The 20,978-nt window shown below is 37.0% G+C and overlaps 2 protein-coding genes across 2 annotated transcripts in view; one reads left to right on the top strand and one right to left on the bottom strand.

The window, feature by feature from the left end:
- Positions 1-12,719, bottom strand: part of SEC24D (SEC24 homolog D, COPII coat complex component) — a 73,070-nt gene extending 60,351 nt beyond the window's left edge. The window contains exon 1 of the mRNA XM_069803404.1: positions 12,580-12,719. The gene's annotated coding sequence lies outside the window, so the exon portion shown is untranslated. The remainder of the gene's footprint in view (positions 1-12,579) is intronic.
- SYNPO2 (synaptopodin 2) overlaps positions 12,690-20,978 on the top strand; it is a 100,027-nt gene continuing 91,738 nt past the window's right edge. The window contains exon 1 of the mRNA XM_069802927.1: positions 12,690-12,929. Within this exon, the coding sequence (XP_069659028.1) occupies positions 12,801-12,929 (129 nt within the window). The 5' untranslated portion in view covers positions 12,690-12,800. The remainder of the gene's footprint in view (positions 12,930-20,978) is intronic.

Here is a 20,978-nt window from a genome sequence, read left to right as displayed (position 1 = left end):
TCAAATTTTGAAGGGATTATGTTTTTCTAAAAAAAAAGTGTGACTGAGGTCAGATTAAAAATGCTACATGAAGAAAAAGGAAAGATGTAATATTTCAGCAAACAGAATACTACTGTAAGAAGAAATACATCAGTTTTGTGACTCAGTTACATTTCTAACAGAAAAAACTAAGCACAATAGAAACATAAATAAGGGTACAACGGAAGTGAATACTGCTATTTTGATTAAGCAATCTCAATGGCAATTAGAAAATATATTGGAGTACACGCTTTAAACACTGCCCTATATAAAATGAAAACACAGACAGTAAAGGGTTTTCAGAATATTGGACTGATGTAGCTGCTGTTATTCAGAGAAAATAATATGGTAATGTTAAAATCCTGGGCATGCATTCACTGCTGTATATATTTTCTCTTAAGTAACCGGTGTTAACAGATACTTCCTACAGTGACTATCCACTATCACCCAGTCCTGTTTCAGCTCAGGCATGGGGCCACAATAAAGGAAGAATTATTTCCTTACCTGGATTTTTGGTTGGGGTTTTTTTTGGTTTGGGTTTTTTTTTCAAGATCAGACACTAATTGAGCAGGTAGTGAGTCAGAGTACCCTGAACCAAAGTTGGGCCTGGCCAGTCAGAGGGGCCACTGGGACGCAATTAGGGATTGCTGAGCACACGGATCATGCAAGTGATTCTCCCTTTTCCCTCCTCCGAAGTACTGACCTCCCAGGCCACAGTGATGGTAAAGGCTGTTCTACCTTTCAGGCTGCTTTCAGCATACCATACACGGAGGCCCTGACGCCTTGCCTCATTAAAGTTTCCAAAATATTTTCAGATGAGAAGGAGTGTAAATCCAATTCATAAACTTGTATTTTGTCTGTCTGAATTAACCTGCAAGTTCATTTAGACTGAATATTACTCTCTATTGCCTGCTGTGAACTGGGCAATTTTGTTGCACTTGTACAGTTGCTGGTAGCTTTTGAACATCTGCATTGTTCCACCCTAGAAATGGCTGCATTTTGTTATACCCTGAAGAAGAGAGGAAGGACTGGGAGCATGTCACTCCTTCCCTACCCCAGCCCTTTCAAACATCACTGGCAACTGTTAAGTCCACAATGATAGACCCTCTTGTCTTCATGGTCCCTAACTCCCGCAAATAGAGGACAAAAATCAACCACCACAGAGGGTGTTCATTGCCTACCTTGGAGAGAGTTGGTAAAGTTTACTGGCACATTTGCAAAGCAAAAAATTGTATTTAGGGAAGAAAAATTATATGGAAGTGAAAGAGCACTTAATGCTATTACTTGCCTAGGAGAGACTGGGTTTTTCAATATCTGCAAACCATGAGGCTCCTCTGCTTACTCTCACCAATTGTTGCTATTTTGGTTTTCTAATGAAATCAACATTCTGGCAACTCAGTCTGGAACATTTACAGGAGATAGATATGGTGTTCTGAGAAAACTGCTGTGATGTTTCAGTTGGGGAATTTCAATTACCTTTTTAAATTAATTTAGTACTGTCTAAGATGCATGAGAGTGGAAGATTTCACTACCAGTTCTTAAAGAAAAAAACCAAAAACTTGATTACCCTCCTGTAATTGCTACATAACAAAATGTAACATAAAAACAAAGATGAAAACTTATTATATCTGATGAATAATGTATGATATATAAAGCACTGTGAATAAAAATTAAGCCATCAGTCTGAGAAAGGGCAGCAGAAAGTTATATGATCCTTTCCGTGTTTGCTTGCTGAATGTATGGAATTTCTCAAACTTAGATATATTTCACTTTTACATTCAAAAGCATCTGAAGTAGCTTTACTTTCATGGGCTTTTGTTTTACATTTCCTGCTTGTGTATAAAATTTCTGATGTGTTAGTGGAGTCTTGCTATAGAAGAGTACTCAAATAAGCTTACTATCATTAAAAAAAAAAGTAACTGTTTGAGTTAACTCTTCATAGCAAACTAGCTATTTAATTGATTTACTCAGTTTTCTCATTGGAAGTCATGGGATGAATTTACAGTGTGTTTTTTCCATTTGTCCAGTTAGTAAGGCAGTTGTATTTCAGCCAGTGCTACTGATCTTTCAACACACTGTGAGCATAGTCCTACTGTTAGTAAGTCGTATTCGTTCCATATTATTGATTGTCTACGGCAACTCATTATTTCCTTTCTCTGATCAGTTGCTATCACAAGCAAGGTAAGTTGGTTTCTATTTGTTAGGACTGACAAATACTCATAACTGTTGAATGAATCTGTTGCATAAGAAAAACAGCTCTTCAAAATCACTCTGAAATTACTTAAGATGCAAATACTTTCATGTTTATTCACACTCACGTTCACTGTGCTTCTGCTTTACACCACCATTAATGCGGAAGTAAAAAATCTAACTGAGCATGGAAAAATAATAGAGGTACTACATACCAGTAAAGCATCTCTGTCATCTTTAAAAATATCAGTATTGATTACAAGAGTATTTTTCAAAATACTGGTTTTGTGCTATTTGGATACCTTTAGTATAAACTAACTGATGCCTTCCCCATCATCAACAAAAATAAACATCAGAATTAAATCAAAGAAAATCAGAATTGAATTTTTAAAAAATCCATCACATTATATCACAGATGCAACAAAGGGATAGGAGATGCAGCTGGCATGAAAATAACGAAGGACAGAAGCAAAATGCTGCATCATGCTTGGTGTCACAGCACGCATACTAGATTTGCTCTGTGGAGGCACAAAAAAAACTTGTTCAGGATTTGCTGACATTGGCAGTTGTCTGGATATCTGGTAGATCCATGCCAACACCAGCTAAAAAGTAGATTATCACCAAGAGCAGAAGCCTGTACCAAAGTCAGAAGGAGCTGAGAAGTCTGGAAACTGGTACCTGGCAAGAAGATGCAGTGCAAGAGGCAAGGATGTAGGATCAGCAGGGGTTAAACTTCAAGGTGTTTTTGGAGGGCAGACTTTTCTAATATAATCTGCTCCATTTGGAAAGGAATTAGTTATCAAAGCGGAGAGTTGGAATTCTTGTTCCTATAGCCAGGAATGAAGATATCTGGATTGCTTTTTAATCTGTTGCAGTTATTTGCATGGGGAGGATAATATTTCATGCAGGGAGGTCCTTGTTGTATCATCTTTGTAGTTACCTTTTCTCTGGTAAAAATCTAAACAGAACCATCCAGATGCAAAGAGCGAGCAATGCTGTTAGCCTTACGCAGACACAACTTGATGTCATAGCAACTTTTTATGCACTGTCCTTTTGCTAGATGCTGTAGTTGAAACCACCAACATCAGACTCGCTGGGGCAGATACTACGCAAAATACTTCACTGTATTTGTAAAGTGAGTTTTAGAAACTGCTTTACAAATCTTACAGCTTATTTTGTAGTACAGAGGAAAGAGGGAAAAACAGGGTACTACAGGATGATTGAAACTATCAAACTACAAATGGAGATTTTCAGAAGTTCAAGCAGATTTCTCAAGGCTACACTGTGTAGCGGCTATTTTCCCTATTTTACAGGCCCAGACCAAAAATTAAATGTGAATTTACAAGTGTAAAAACAGAACCCAAGCTTCCTGAGACTCACGAGCCTTCCAAGTGACAAACAATACCTGCTTTAAACTGCAATGCAAAAATAGTTTATTTTTATGCTGGACTGTGGCCATGCGTTTAATCAGTCATTGAGCTCTTTAAAAGCAACAAGTCAAAGGGAGTTAATCACTTTTATGCCTGCGAACAGGAAACAAAATTTGACAGATGAAATTTGATGCAGGTGAATATTCATCAGAATAATGTTAAATCTTCAGAATTTCTTCAGTTCCACATTAAACCATCATTTCAAAATTTAGTAGACTATTTGGGCCTAATTCATAGCTCAGCTGTTATTAAAATACATACTTTCTAACTGAATATGATATGGTTCCTCTTGATTCATTTCATTGTCGTACATCAGAAGAGAGTTTATCATGGTGTATTTGTTTAGCCCAGTAAGTAGGCATGAAATGTTTGCACTGGGTTCTTTCAGTAGGAAGAGGGGAGATCATAAAAGCTGACTGTCTAAGATGAACAGGTAGATAAAAGGTGTTGTGTTACTTAACCGCCACCTTTAAATGACAATTCAAAGAGCAGGGTGAAGCATTATGGCAGAGGTGAGGAACATAGAACACCTACTTACATTCATGTAGGAAGACATTCAAGACTCAAAAGCTTTTGCGCAGAAGATAAGTTTTGATTCCTGTAGGCTCTATTAAGAAAAATGTGATGCAACATTTCCCTGCCAAAACCAGAAAGAAAATACCACACAAATAGTTTTCTTTTTACTTTAGAATCTTTTATGAGTATTTTCCCAACTACTGAAGCAAAAAAATGTAGTCATCCCATCTCCTGGAAATCAAAATGAAATGGAGATAGACACCTAAGAGTCTCCCCAAGTCCCAAGAGAAAATTAGTTCTTGCTTACTAAAACACAGTGATAAGTAAAAACAGCAGTGGAATGACACCGAGAAACATGAATTCTAGCCCAAACCCTTACTTCAAGATTAACAAGAAGCAGGTAGTTATCCCAGTGACACAAACATTTTTCCCATGTTCACAAATCTTGCAGTGAATGTGTTTTACTTGTTCCTCACAACAAAATCTTGGGGAGCCTTTGTAGCTATTTTGCATATTGATTCTTGGACACATTCCGAAATCCTTGTCTTTTCATGTATCTTAGTGGCCCCTTTCCCAAGACCCTTTGTGTGCTTTCACATCACCTGTATTTCCAAATTGCCTGGCCCATACAAAGGAGTGGGAGAAAGAAAGGAAGCTCCTGTTGTAGTGTGCAGCTGGGACATGGTGGGCCCATGCATGCACACCTGGAATCTCAAAAGACTTTGAGAGTCCAGAAAGAAAAAAAAGTCATCTTCTTTTCAGCCAGTAGTTCAGGAAGGTATTTCCTGAGTATCTGGGACTGGCTGCGGTAAGAACAGGTAGGACAAACACCAAAGAAACATTGGAGTTCTCTTCTCCAAACTCTTGGCTCTTTACTCGACTTATCCATACATTTTTACTCACTGTATTTAAGGTGACAGGTCTTCGGCTACAGAGGGCCTGTGATATGTTGCCACCTACGCATACGCTTAGAGAGCAGATCTTCATTAATCTACATGCTGACATGGTGAATTGTAGAGTTACAGGGGAACTCTCTCTGCATGAATTTTTATTTATCATGTTATCAATCAGTAACACTCAAGGATATCAACTTTGTTTCTGTGTTTTGGAGGAAAGTGGCTTCTTTCACCTATTCTATTTTTTCCACAATAGATCCTAAAACCATAATGATAAAGCCATTACAAGCATCTAGGATGACACCCACTAACATAAGCACTGAGAAATACCTTCCTGGTAGTGGCATGGCAAACTTCAGATTTTCAGCCGACTTCAATTATCTTCTTAGTGAACCATATATAAATGCTGGGAGTGTGATCTAACTAACACACCTGTCAAATAACAATGCCTGTTATTAACTGCATATGCAATCAGCTCAGGACTCACAGATACATACTCTAACTTAGTAACAAAAGACATGATTGTGACAGTTGCCAAGTCTACCGTTAAGAAGAACAGAGTTCTTATTCCTTGGCATGAGCTACCTGCATTAATAAACTTGTGTGGCTAGAGTTACTATTACTCACCCTACTAAGAACACAACAGCAGACAAAGAGGTAGGGGCAAGATAAACAGGCAAAAGTTTGACTCTTCCTCAGTGTGTAAAACTTTGTTAACCTTAGCTAAGCTGGCATGGAGGTGAGGTGATTTGTTTCTAGCAGAGAATAGCAGCAAATTACTTTCCCCCTTCAAAAGTAGCTTGGTTGAACGCTGTCCTGCATTACCCCTTACATTTGGCAGATTGCAGACTTACAGTTTTTCAGAACATGTCAGTGCAACCCTTTGTATTTCCACTTAGAGAAAGAATTATCTCAGGTTCTAAAACATGATCTGATTTTTTTATGCTTCTGAGAAAGTGGTTTCTCACACCAGAGTCAGATTCAGTACATTTCTCCGCTTCTTCCACTACACTTCATTTGCCAGTCTTGATGTTGGGGGCAGGGGGGGGAGAAGCAGGACTAGTTCTAAAATTCCAACCCATCACACTGTACCTAGCCTAATAATCCACATTAGAGATTAAAATTTGAAGCCTTTACTTTTACTGGTGAGGAACTGCTCATGCCTCTTACAAGTGTGGGCAGAGCTTTCCCATCTGGCCTTAGAGGTAGCTAATAATTATCTATGACTTGTATTTTTAATTTCTTTTCTCTTCACTAAGAACTTGGTATTACTGGTTTTTAGTACCTTTACCACTCTATACCACTCTGTACTTCCAGTCAGCAAACCCTCTTTAGCTGGCAGTGCACTGCAAAGTTCCTCATGCAATCAAAACATCTGGATTCTATTCATTCCTCTTGTAGGACAAGAGAAATTTGATGGGAAAAAATGAAGAGGAATCAGCTTTAATGAATGTTAGCTGGAGCCATGCATTTGAACCTTCCATCAATATATTTCATTCACTTTATCTGTCATTTTATACCTTTTTTGAAAATTAAATCCTTTCCATGTGGCTCTGTTCCTTGTTGCTTCTAAAGCCAGGAGAACAAAAATGAAGGGTAGGAATTAAGCAGAAATGTATTTTTCTACTTCTGTAAGGTTTAGGGGAAATGATGTTTAGCTTTGCCTTCAAAATTTGCTTTTACCTTATGCAACTACTGAGTTGTACTACTATGAAGAAAGGAATGTTATTAGGCAATGACTGGGGACAATAACATATGCTATGTTGCCTTACATTACCCAGCTTGCAGAGGTCACTTTAAAAAAAATCTAATTTTAAAGGATGTACTAGAAAAGGTGATTTTCACTTCATTTGGAAGAGACTGTGTGTCATGTTTTCTAAGTGGCACGGCTGTGATTTTATCTTTTGTTCCATTAAATTAGCTATGTATTTACAAGTGGGTTTTTTCCATGTAATTAATAAAGAAACAAACAAAAAAGCACTGTCAATTTTTTTTCTTTTTTTTTCCCCGTGCTGATTCTCCCATTTGGCTAAAATCACATCCTACAATAAATTGGGTAGTTTATTAAATTGTTTACAGATGGTACAGTTAGAATCTACTAGAAAGCTGTTAAAATAGGCATTTTTAAGGAACTAGCTTATGTTGATTTTATGTGAAAAAAATCAGATAGGAAAAGAAAATGAAACGCATAAAAAGGAGGAAATCAGACCATCTAGGTATTTACAGCAGTAACATGCTGCCCATAAATTAGAGATCATGATATCCCCTTTCCCTCTCTCCTTTCCTCATTACTAAGGATTGGGTGGAAAGGTTTGCATTTTTAAAGAATCCACAGACTTAGGATACTATTTTAGGAAACTGTAGGTGAAGTGACAGCTTTTCTTTTATTGCTGAATGAAAGATGAACATATGTCTTATTTCTTCTCACATTTGTAGAATATATTCTGAACTCAGCTACAGAACTACTTGATTTAAATTAGATTTTAGATAAATCCACTTGCAGTAAAACTGTTCAGAATCATAAATGATTATTACAATAAGAAAAGAGAATATATGGACAAGTGACAGTAGATGAGGCAAATAAAATTAAGAAGTAGTCACCAAGACCACACAGAGCTTTAAAGGAATTCAAGGCTGAAATAGCAGACTCTTACTTAAAACTGTTACCTGAGATTAGGGAGTGCCATTTTTTAACAAAAGTGTTCCAAGAGAGATTCAGAAAACAGCAAACCTGTCATCCCGATATCTATACAAAACAAATAGGTGGAAACTGTAATACAGAAGAGTGGACATCTGGATAAATATGACTTATCTGGGAAGACTTAAAAAGGTTTTCATAAAAGGAAGTCCTGCCTCACAAACATAAGGCAGTCCTTTGAGGGGATCAAAAAACACGTGGATAAGGGTGATCTGGTTGATCTTGGATTTACAAAAGGCTTTCAACAAATTCCTTCACTGAAGGCTTTTAAGAAAACTAAGCAGCCATACCATAACATGGCTTAGAAGTATAAGGTGATACACACTGGAGAAAAAAACATTAATTCACATATAAAACAACGAGGTTTGAACTGACTATCATCATACAAGATTTTAAAAGATAGTACCATGAAAACATCAACTCAGCAGCATCTGAAAAAGCAAGTCAGGTGTTAGCAATGTTGTGGTTAGCAACTAGAGAACAAAACAGATGATATCATCATGTTATTGTATAAATCCCAACTTTGTCTGCAGTCTGAATATTGTGTGGCATTCCAGGCCCCCATGTCAAAAAGGATAGAGAACTACAGAGGATGTAGAGAAAGGCAATGAGGATAATGAAAGGTATGAGACAGCTTTTGTATAAAGAATGACTAATTATTCTGTTCTTCTTCCCTTAAAAAAGATGACCGAGATGGATATGTAAGAGGTCTATAAAATAAGTGCCTGGAAAGTGTGGTTAGGGATTGCTTGGTCACACTTTCCTCTGATCCAAGAAGCAGAGGACATCAAATGAATCTGTAGGATCCAGATTCAAAGAAGAAAAGATGATTCTTTATGTCACAATGTAGTTAGGGATGACTTCTACAATAAGCTATAGATACTTAATGTTATGTGGGCTCAAGAGGAAACCACATGGAAAAGTTCATGGAAGAGAAATTCGTAACTAAGTACAGAGGAACTGCATCTGGCTGAGGAAGTTTTTGAGTGGAAGTTACTGGAGGCCGCCTGAGGAAAGTAGTGTACATTTTCCACGTTCTTATTCTTTTTCCTAAGCAACCATTCTCCACCGACTATCAAAGACAACATTTTAGGGTAGATGGGCTCACTTTGGTCTAAGTATGGCTATTCTTAGTTTATCACAGCTCATCAAGGCTAATGTGCTAGATTTTTTGACTGGCAGTTCTTGAAAGCAGAGAAGCAGGTGGGTGTTTGACCTGGAAATTTTTTCATACAGATCTCATCATAGAAGATCAGATTCAAGCCAATGCTTTACCTGTATTTGGGCACAGATAGATGTTGGGTGAGTTCTGGCATTTGTCATTTGCCAAGTTTATAAAATTATTTTTTGTGACATAAAATTTTTACCACTTGTTGCCTAGAATTGGATCTTTAGATTTTAGTGAAATGATTGAGATGGTGGCAGTAGTTAAGTGGCTGTGCTTGCTATTAGCTTTAAATTTTTCAGTGGATTTCAAAACTTATCTTGGAATTTATGCTATTTATTTATGCTATAGAGACCACAGCGACCAAAATGTCATAAACTCCATGAATGACTCCGCTTTTATCATGATGTCCAGTTTCTGACCAGCATTTAGAAATCCCAAAGGATGCAGAGAATGTACAACAAGATAAGACTAATATTAAAAAGCAAGATATGCTGCGGCATAAGCATTTAAGAAAGTCATATAAGGCAAATGGGAGTTGTTAATGCCTATGGAGTATTATTTGTTAAATTAGGATATAGGAAGCTTTGGGTCCCCCCATCATGGGAATAGTTTAGTTACACACTTCAAATGTTTTTCTTACTGCGGAGCAAGCAAAAAATTCTCCCTCAGAAGAAAAAAGCAGCAATTTGTTTGGAATTGTTGTTATAAAACCCCCTCAACATACTGACTAGAAAAACGTTATCTTTCCTATCTTTGTTCTCCTGTCAGGACTACAGTTCCTGCCTGACCAAGCAGAGTCCTACAGCAGTTTAAATGTACCAGGTTTAAATGTCCCCCAAATTTTTTCATTATACTGGGTTACTCTTAGTTTAAAGATTTTGGGGGGTTTTGGTTTGTTGGTTAAATATTACATTCTTTTCACAGCTTGTTCTGGAGTAATTAGTACTACACTATATATATATATATATATATATATATATATATACACAAACTCAGCAGAATAAAGAATTTTTCTTTGGAGAGCAGAGATCTTACAGCACCAATGATGTTATCTATTGTTGCCGTTACTTCCACAAGATGATTTAACTTGTAGAGCGCCATGTGGATTTCACAGATTGGAAGCCAGTAGAACACTAAAGTATTCAACTTTAAGGACCTAAAAAACTAGCGCACAATGTTGTAGGCAACTGTTAATTTTGCTTTTAAGAGAAATTTCTCTAATGTTTTACACGGTGATTTTAGCCAAAACCATTGGCATGATTTTGCTGTGTGTTTTGCTATGATACAATCAAAGTTAAAGTCCTTCTCTCTGCTCTTTTGCCTTAAGTATGTCAAATAGAAGATGGGGGATTAATTTCAAGGAACACCAACTACTGATACTTCAGCAGCTGTACGGAGACATTTCACGTATGTCATACAACTAAATCAAACAGATCCTGGTGTTCTGACTGGTTATGTTTTCAGCTGAGCAATGACTAATCAAGATTCTTCTGTTTTATCATTTTACACAGTTCTGTTATATGGATAAAGGAGATAGAAGCATCTACATCTAGTACAAATACCCATCAAATATATGACCATCCAAATGCAGAGGTGTCTGTCCTTAATTTGTTTTCTACAATAAGTATATGAAGAAGTTCAGAAACACAGATCAGATTTGATTAATCCCTTTTACCAAAATGATGAGAGTGCCTAATACAAGCTCAAAACACCCTAACAGTAATCAAACATATAAATTCCATCATAGATTTATGACATTTGAAGGGCTGATAATGACGTGATTAATTTTCCTAAAAAAAAGTGTTTATTTTTGTATTTACCAGAGTGTCATAGGGCATTTTTTGCAGCTATCTACTTCAGAATTTTATTGTCACAAAAGTATCTATAAAACTGTGCATCATTAGGCAAAAGGGAGATAATTTTGTCTAAAGCAAGATTCTGCCTAGCAAAAGACTAAAAAACTGTCTACTATAGCAACATATCAACACTGCACAAGATAATAAGAAGCAGTTAGCCACCTTGAACTGAGTTATTTTAAACGAGGTGTCTTCACTCAGGGTTGTCTAGCAAAGTTCCTTTAAAGACCAGGCCAGAATTCCCTTTCTGAGTAGGGCTTCTCTGATAGTGTTTTCCTTAAATATTTAATTATATGGCAAGCTGTGCTTGTTTTGCTTCTGCAGAGCCTTTGACTTGTAGTCAATAAAGAAAGTGCTCTTCCTGCCATTAAATCCTGATATTTAGAGAGTAACATTTCCCTCTGTTTGATTAGGGAGCTTGTCTCCACCCAGCCTTTGGGTTACCTTACTGTCTTCAGAGGCTTGATGAAAGGGCTCAAGCATCTAAAAGCCTGTCTACTTTTTCCATCCATAAAATTCCAGTTTAACAGAATATCCTGTCTCTACCTTGATATTTTGCCTAGTGGTCTGTAAAGAACATTGCTATAGTGTAAGGAAGCATCACTCTAGGACACTTAATTGACAGACACGCAGGCCTAGGTTTAAAGCCTCAACAGTTACCAGCTACTTAAGATGCAAAGTTGTGTAACTCAAATGCTGAGTGCTCTCTGTTGCTCTGACATCTCTGAAGACAACCAGTCAAGACAAGCAGCCAACCAAAAACACATTGTACAGGGACCTCCATGGAATTTACGCTGTGGGAATTCAACATTAAACCCCAGCAACCTAGGTCTCAAAAGCAAGAAGTCTAGCCATTAAAGATGTTTCTGCCCACCTGGTGAACACTCTGCTTTAAGACCAGCTTAGTTCAAAATGCAGTGTGATTTAAAACAAGCTAACTGACTTTGGGCTGAGGTGAGTAGAAGTGCTTACGCTGTCAGTTGTTAACACTCAGCTAGGGGAATATTCATCCCTTGCTGAAGAACAGCCACCTCTTAAATCACTCCAACTAGACCTGGAGGAGCTCAGCTGTTTACAGTCCGCATTACTCCAAGTCAGCAACGAGGAACAGAACTGAACCCAGGTCTTGTAAGGCACTGGCAAATTATCTTCCCAGTGAATCTTTTTTTTTTTTTTTTTTTTAATGCTTATAGTAAGGTTCCCCTTTAATGACACAATGCAAATCATCCATTGATAGCATCAGTAGAGAGATCTGATACTTCATTCCACTAATTCTCTTCCCCTCTCCAGTAGGAAAGGCAACAGGCTGCATAAAAACAGGTATTATTAGGGTCCAGTAATAATTCAGGTCATTGCCAAATAGCAGTGCATGTTAAACTATACTGAAGTTAGAGAGAACCAGCAAAAGATGCAATTCCAAGACAGGGAGATCAAAAAGCTTTTCTTTTCTTTTTTTTTTTTTTTTTCATGCCTGCAGAGCTGCAGAAAGTGCATGCGGGGTAGAGATGAAAATCGTAAACTTAGTTCAATCTAAGTGTATTAGTTATTCAGAGGATGTAAATGACGTTTCACTTGAGATTCCGCTTTCTTCTTTGTTTGGAGTATGAATGCAAGAAATGGGTAAATTAGAGTTTAAAACATCTGGCACCATTTACTAAAGTAAACTCACGTCCTAAATTGTCACTGGGAAATGTACACTTCTTTTTGCTGTTGTTTTGATTTAGCTGTCAGGAGAGTCATGTTTAAATACAGCCTTTTCTGCCTCATGGCTGAGTCTCTTTGTGTGCATTTGCTCAACATTACTTACTTTACTTTGAAGGTGGGCTGAGCGTAGAAATCTGACGAAAGAGTGGGCTGTGCCCTCGATCCGAGGGAGCTCTTACATTCTTCTGAATGACTACATTTGCTAGTGCAGTACACAGCAGCAGCAACAGTGTGGTGCTCTGGGTCTCCAGCTCTGCCTAGCAGACAAATCTCCAGCTCGCCGAACATCTGCAAGACAAATTTTTCATGTTCTTCTGTAAATGAATGCTGCCTAACTGCACCAGGAAAATGGGCACAGGGGATTATCTCTGCATTGCTATGAGTGGAGGGGCGCCTTGGGGCTTTAGATTGCAAGGTGGCAAGGAGCAAAAGCAGCCTTTGCAAATCGCCAAGGTAGGATCATGAAAGAAAGATGTTATCGGTGTTTTGTGAACAAGTGAAGAGAATAGTTTGTTTAAAAATATACTGCTTCCAGTGAAGTGGTTGGTGTGGATCTTATCGTGATGCTTGTTTGAATTTGCTAACATTTTGCAGAGATTCTACAGGTGCTGATTATGTTTGTTTCAATAAAAAGGAATGATTACTTTTTGGTAGCTTGCAAGTATTGCAAACAATTTCTTAAATGTTAAAGGTTTGAAACTGTGAAATGATGTACGCCTTTCAGCTCCTGTTTGATTCGCTGTATGTTTTTGAATGCACTCAACATATCGCAAAACTGAATCTTGTATTAGGAAATGCTGTTTCAGTCATCTATGATACTTTTTTTACTCTAGGCATAGAATAAATACAGCTTTATCATGAGAAAATGTTCTTACTATTTTGGGAATCCTGGAAAGCGTTACACTGAGTTATCTCTGGTTTTGGAAAGTTATCCAGTCTTAGAAGCAGCTTTAATAGATGCCAAACATTCCCTCTTATATTTCATGAGCAACACCAAAAATTACTGAACAATTCATAAATTTTCTTCATGTATAAAATGAGAGCAAAACAGACAGCAGAAATTCAGAATAAATAAAAAATAAGAATTGGTAAGCCCAAGTTGCAAAAATAATAGTTAAGAAGTAGCTTTGCTAAAAATCAGTGCTCACTCCATTGCAACAGCTTCTCCACTAGTGCAGCAATGAAGATTTGACGGTTATTAAGGCTTATGTAACTTATGGAGCTGCATTCTGTTCTCCTAGACAAGAGGGACAAATTTTGTCCAGAGCTCCGAGGTCAGCAAAACACCACTGATTGAAATGATACTGGGACTGATCATCATACAATGAATTCTGCCTTGTTAAGCTGAGGGAGAGAGATTTAAATGTATCTTATCACCTTTTAGTATCTTGATAATCCAGTACATTGAGTGTTAAGGTTTTTGTACTTTGATACAGTATTTTAGATCAGTAGTTTAGCTATTTAAGCTCTAACTTTCCTAAGCTGTCAATATATTTATTAATTACTTAAATTTAATTCACTGGATCAGTTAATCTACCTCATTTCCTAAAAGAAGGTCCTTGTAGTTCCTCTGTCAAGAAAAGAATGTCTTTCATTATTATTTTCAATGATTTCCAGCCCATAATATTAATCATATTCAGTAATAGAGCTATGATTTATTGAGTGTATGTATCATTTTTCTCATTACTGTTAAGTGTTTTGTTTGTTCTTATATTTTGCAAAACTTGAACATGTTTAAATTTTTTTCCTACCAATGGGCAACTGTTGCTTTACAAGTAAAGCCACTGATAATAGATGACAGTGGAATCCTGCCATCTAGTGAAAGCTTGTAGCTAGAACTTAAAAAATTCTAAGTAACGGTAAAAGGCAAGTGGCCTTGATTACATAAAACCAAAAGTAAAAACAAAAAAGCACAGTAGTTTGAACACGAGATTCTGATTAAGTTTTAGTTTTTCTGATAAAAATGGGCCATACAATTTTTTTTCATATTCACATCCTAGACTATGGCATTTATGTCTGAGTTCTGTTTTACCACTAAAATTTGGGACTTGAGAACACATGGTAACAATTGTGCCTTATTTCTAATGGGAAAATCCACCAGTAAAACATATCTAAATTTAGGAAAAAAAAAAATGTATTTTTAGGAAAAAAAAATCAAAGCAGAATGAGTTTGTTTTCTTGCAATTGAACCCCATCAAAAGGCACATAATACAATACTTCAGAACACTTTTGTAAGAGTACGTGCGTATTAGCATATATAAGTGTTGCAAGCATGGTGGATTGGGTGCTTTATGAGTTCCAGATCAGTCATTTCTCCACGCTTAAGAGTTGGTCAGGATCAGCGAGATTTGAAAACTGACACTACTATCTGGCTGAAAACCTGAAACTTAGAGTTGACAGGCCACAGCTTTCTTTGGGACTCACTCTGTCAGCAGGCTTCGCCGTCCTCCCCGGAGAGGCTGGGGTCTCTGCGAGGCGTGCAGACGTGGGTCTCCAGGTCAGGCACCAGCGGCAGATTGAGGCATGGCGAGGTGGGGGGTCTGCAGCTACACTGTGTGTGACCTTTTTTGGGGAGAGGCAATGTTTTCAGCTTTTATTCTGTTATTTGTGAAAAGTGAATCTAGTAACTCGTGAAGGAATAAAGAATTACCCAACTACTGCATAGTAATTTTCCTACTGGCTCCAAAATCAAAGGCTGTGTTTCTTAAACACAATGAAAAATTGTTACGGGTTTCTTTGGTAGGTTTTTTTTCAATTCAAGGTTCAGCTTCTCTACTGGTACATACTAATGTAGCTCCATGGAACCAGTGGGTCATTGCCAATTTACACCAACCGAGATTTTGTCAGAAGTGTGTATTTCTGGTTTTGATGTCTCAGCTAGCAGGAGCTGGGAAAGCTGCAGAGGGGTTGCTCGCCTGGTTGCCGACACAACCTGAGCACAGTATACCCCTGGACTGCTGCAGAGGGAAGCACACTCAGGTCCCAGTCGTGAGCAGAGCAGTGGTTGTGATACAGATCTAATGGAGAGAGGGATGTGAAGCGGAGGGAAATGAGATAATCCATGAAAATGTGGCAGGATACAAAAAGCCCAAATTCACACTTATCTACCCTTTTGATAACGGAAACACACTGTTTTTAAAGCTAATGAAATAAGTCGCTGCAGTTTACTGCCAGAAGCAACTTTTACCAGTTTGTTTTACACCTTTTAAAATATTGTTTTATTACATTTATTTAAAAATATTAACCCCCCCCCACTGTTTGTTGCCTAGTTCTTAAAGCATATATGTAAGTAGCATTCCCACTAAAATCAATGAGTTTTGCCTGTAGTATTGTCTTCCATTATCATGCAAAGTGTTAACACAGAGATAGAGACAAATGTTTTGCCTTTGCAAGAAATATCTCAGTGTTTTTTCTAACTAGCAGATAAAATAGGAAATTTTCATTAGCAAATAATTTTACAACCATTAAATTAGATTCAAGACATTTCAGTAATTTGTTAGATGTGAGATTGCAACAAATCGATTTTTTTAAGTATCACAAAGTATCATTTTGTTTGTCCATTTTTGACTCTTATTAAAAATGTAAATTTTGAAAACATTTGACTCATTTTCTGTAGAGGCATACAAACTGTTTAACACCCCTCCTCCTCCCAACCCTGGCTCTGTACATCAACTTACTTTATTATGTCCACTAATGTTGTAACTACTTCATAAAAATTTATTTTCACTTAAAAAGAATTTGCATATTCTATATACTGTCCACATATACCATAATGACTTTAAAAAAGATCTGTTTTAAATATTGTGTCAAAAGACATATTGTGCTAAGAATGATAACTAATAAATGAATGTTATTAAAAAAAAAAAGATAATTGGGAGTATAAAGCTAAGGAAAACAGTGGTTGTATCAGTTGTGCTGTGTGGGCACCAAGACACTAAACCATGTCAGTATTGCACTGTAGGATAGCTTTCCCAAAGTTGGGAAATCTCAGTACAACAGTGACCCTAGATGGCTAAGAATTCAAGATATATAAGAGCAAAGTGTCATGTGATCTCCTTTCCGTTTCCACTGTGAGATATATGAAAGAATCCTTTTTTTATGAATATCATAGTTTTTTCTTGTAAATTTCTTTTCAGTTTTTAATTTAAAATATATAAAAACTCTATGTACAAAATAATGGATTATTTTCTGGACTAGCATTTGAAAGAAAGTCCTGGGAGTTTTTCTACTAATAGTTAACAATACCAGCTATGTTATATATAAGGAAGCTACATCCTTTAAGAAGCATCTCTTCTGCAACAGGTAATTTAATGGAGTTGTCCTATAGACGATTTAGATCTATAATTCAACTATGATGTAACTCCATTAAATTATCTGGTTGCAATAGAAGTACATTATTCTCAGCATACTTGTTACCTACATCAAACAGCAATTTGATGAACTCATTGTTTGTATCTGTCAAAGTCTTGCTAATTTAAGTTTGGGAACTTAACCCAATAGTTCTAGCATTCAAAGGCGTTAAGTTCCATGACTCAGACCTCTGAGCACTTCAAAGGAAATTCAGTCCTCTTTTTCCTATCAATATCCTAAAAGTGAAAATGAACAGATGCTTAAAAATCTATACAATCAATCGTGTTGCAGGTTTTCACATTTGAAACAGTGGGGAAACTAATGTTACTGAGACAAGGTGCCTCACTTGTTACTGAATTCAGATCACGTCAGTTCCAGAAGTAGTCTGGTCTATATGTAGTATATACAGAGATATTTCTACATACATACAACTCAGCAAGAAAGATGTGTTCAAAGGGGATCATGTTGTCCATTTTATATCTGAGAGAGCATTCATCCTGATCTGTCCCTGATTCACCAGCAGCAGAACAATATATAATTGCATATGGAGAAACACACAGCGATTTTTTTTTAAAGTGCTGACAGATTTTATGTACTTTTTCAGCAACTTTTTTCAACTAAATTTTTAGAAAAATAAAATAGTAACATTTCCCTCCCTTTAATTTCTACCATGCCAGTTTGCCACTGCATAACTACAATTATGATTCCTATCTTCTAAAATGTCAGGTTATTTGAAAGAACTTAATGTGATTTTGCACCCTGAAAATTTTTGCTCTACTACGGACATTTTTTTATGTCCAAACGTGCCAAATATCATGCAATTTTCCATTGTCTTGTAAATGTTAACTATAGTCTTAATTAATCCTATGAAATACTTTGATAATTCAGGGTTCAAATCCAATGGCCTCAACTAGGCTTCATGAAAAAACTAGACAGTTGGTGACTATTTTGCCAATTTCTGAAATAGACTTCTGCTGCTGCTGCACAAATAGTAGTTTCACCTTTGGCTCAGTAATGACATGTGACCACTGGCTGCCTGGTCATTTTAGACGTGTGCATTTGTCCATCAAAATGCTCAGATTTCAATTCAAGTCTCGGTTTCATCATTTTGGATTCACTGGAACCTGAAACTGAAAGTGGAACTCAAAGACTTGGGAATAACCTGAACCAACAGTGTGAAAAGCTGATGTCTGAATATGATTACTTAATGCTGGCTGTATATGGAAGTGGGCTCTGTTGTGGTAGTTTGACTTTCTGCATTTATCCAAAATAAGTACTTGACACGTGCAGAACAACCCCAAGTGGCTTTCATCAAGTTGACCTTTACACTTAGTCTAGTAGAAAAAAAATAAAGGATAAGACGTGTTAGCACAGTTATGCTTTTGATCCTGAGGTGAGGCAAAGCATGTCACTGTCACATATAGGAGAGGTATGTTAGCACACAGTTGGTCCCTCCACAAAGTACATCAAAGCTGCTGGGTTTAAGGAAACTTTTTCAAGTTCCTGTCACTCTCTTACATTGTCACCATTGGCAAATGCTCACACTTCCAGGCAGAAAAACTAGGTTAGTAAAAGCTGAGATTCTGGTCGCTACATTCTAGTTGAGACATGATACGTATAGTTGTGTTATACCTGTGCTCCTGGCTCATTTCAGTGCTAAGTCACACAGATGAGCATAAGCCATCAGTTGCTGAAGCAGTGGTTTTTTGCTCCCCTGCTTGCCTCTGCACTGATGGCCTAGGAGCACCGTCCTAGTAAGATGAAGGTGAGAGACTGTTCCGTGTTTCTGATCATCTCCAGATGACACTAAAAGTCATCTTGGAGTTGGAGTTGGTGCTTTGGTGCAGTCTGCTTCTGAAAATATACTCGTTAATGCATAGTCTACTTGGCTTAGGATCTTACTGTACGCTACTGTGTTGAAAGGAAGATGCTCAGCATGCTATGTAAAGGCTCAGTACTGAGCTAACGTGACCCTGCTGATATTTCTTTATTTGTATCAATTGACATTTTAATCAGAATTTGAATACAACTTTATGCATTAGCAGTAGACGGAGCAGGTCATGTTTAAAACATGCTAGTTGAACTTTGGCAGCAAAGGAGGGGAATTTAGAGTTAACCTACGTGATTTTAAACACAACTTGCCTTACTTGGACTGTATTTAAAACTGTTTGTTTAAATTTACTAGCTAATAAATTTCCAAACATAGTTCGTTTTTGCAGTCTGGACAAACTCTTACTCTCAAATTCACTCTTCAGACCATCTGACACAGCCAGTATTTGCTGATATTCAGAAAACCCTGTAAGGCATATTTACATATTCTTTCACATAAGGAGTTATGTGGAAAATTGTGGTTTTTATCTATCTTTTCTGGACAGGGTTTTGACTCTGTTATGAGCCTTGACCCAATTTAATAACCAATACATTTTTGCACATGTTTAGATGACATAGTTCGGCTTCTATTTAAGTAAATGACAAAACTTCCATTGACAAACTGGGAAGAAGATGGGCTTTATAGAGGTTAGGTTAATTTATTTTGCAAAACAAATGAACAAATTAAAGTTCCCAAAATCTAACTAAAATAGACCACTGATAAATAACTCGGTTCCCAAAAATATGCCATTGCTAGTTAGAAAAATAATGAGGAAAAAAATTCATACACCTTTACCAGAAAAGGTTTATAAGTACCTCCAAAGGTTAGGCGTCTGTGTTTTCTAGTTTCAAACTTTTGCATTCCAGCTATTGTGCCATTGGAAATGTTTAGTACTAAAGTCCCATCTAGTTGTTTAAAAACTGCAGGCTGAACCAGCACATGATTGTATACCCTGTTTTGGAAATACAGAACTACATACCAAGCTGGTTTTGGCATGCTTTTTGCAGTATTTAGGGAAATACAAGCACGCTATGGATACATGGTAGTATTCACTTGTGCTTGTTTCCAACAGATACTTTTCCAACTCTCATGCTAGAAGAGTTTTCAATGGAATAGAATGAACAACATAATTCACACTGATTTAAACTAAACTAACTGAAAAAAACCAAACAGTGTATTCCTATTAAATTAGATTAGCTGCTTTGTGTAGAGCTTTGCTTCATTTTTTAGCTTCTTTGCTGGAAACATTTAAAATACACCGCATGATATTATTATATTTCATTGTTCTGCATTTTCTGCGATTGCATTCTTATTGTGAATGTAATAGTAAGACTTTTGGCCAAGTTCACATTAAAATATCACAACAGGAAATGTTGTTTACAAAGCCCATTAGGATTGTGTCAAATTGTTTGAGAGGATACAGCTAGCCATTTATGCATATCATGGAAGGGCTTTCTTCCAAATACAGAACTCTGTGTTCTTCATATTTACAGCAGAAATATTTAGAGCAGAAATTACTTTAAGAGACCATATCTCATGGGTTAAATGCTTAGCACTCTATAAAATAAGACTGATTTGCAGAGATAGCTTCAACTTTAAGAGGAACAATTCTTTGCATTGAATCAACTGCAGACAAAAATGATAACATTTAGATTGCAACCAGTACTTACGAGCACTGTTCATTGGCTGGAACAAAACTGGCAGTAAAAAAAAACCCTGGATATCAGCTTGAAGGTTTTAAATTTCAGACCTAATGTACACAAGTTACACAGTGGATTTCTTTTTCCTTTTCTGTAACTTTTGCCATCTGTCCCATTTCATTAGACTCTGTAGTCCATAGTCAGCATGGATGTTAGGATGAGACTAATGCACATTTAGACTGAAACACTTCAGCATGCACCAAAATCAAAGTGCTATTTTTTGGTTACCTGCCAATACAACAGAATGTTGAGCATGAAAGCCAAAAAAACTTCAAAACACCTCACCACCTTGCTCTCACTGGGGTGCTAAGAGCAGTGAAGAAGTGGCTGCTTTATTTGTTGCTTATGTGGAAGGTAAATTATAATGAAAATCTAGCTCTAAGCTGGCCAGAGCCAATGGGCTTATACCTCGAGCCCGCTATCATGTTTAGCAGGGAAACACTGTCTACAAGTCTTCTTTCTACTTCCACAGAAATGTATTTTGAATCCTGTAAGTTCCCTTCTTTGTTTGACATCTCTTTCCTATATCCGGGATGGGCCATCAAACTCACAGGTAACCTTTTGCTTCAAAAGAGTTATGTC

This window comes from Haliaeetus albicilla, chromosome 1, assembly GCF_947461875.1.
Source record: "Haliaeetus albicilla chromosome 1, bHalAlb1.1, whole genome shotgun sequence".
Classification (NCBI taxonomy): domain Eukaryota; kingdom Metazoa; phylum Chordata; class Aves; order Accipitriformes; family Accipitridae; genus Haliaeetus; species Haliaeetus albicilla.
Note: the sequence above shows the minus strand (reverse complement) of the source record. Positions and strands in the feature narration are given on the sequence as shown.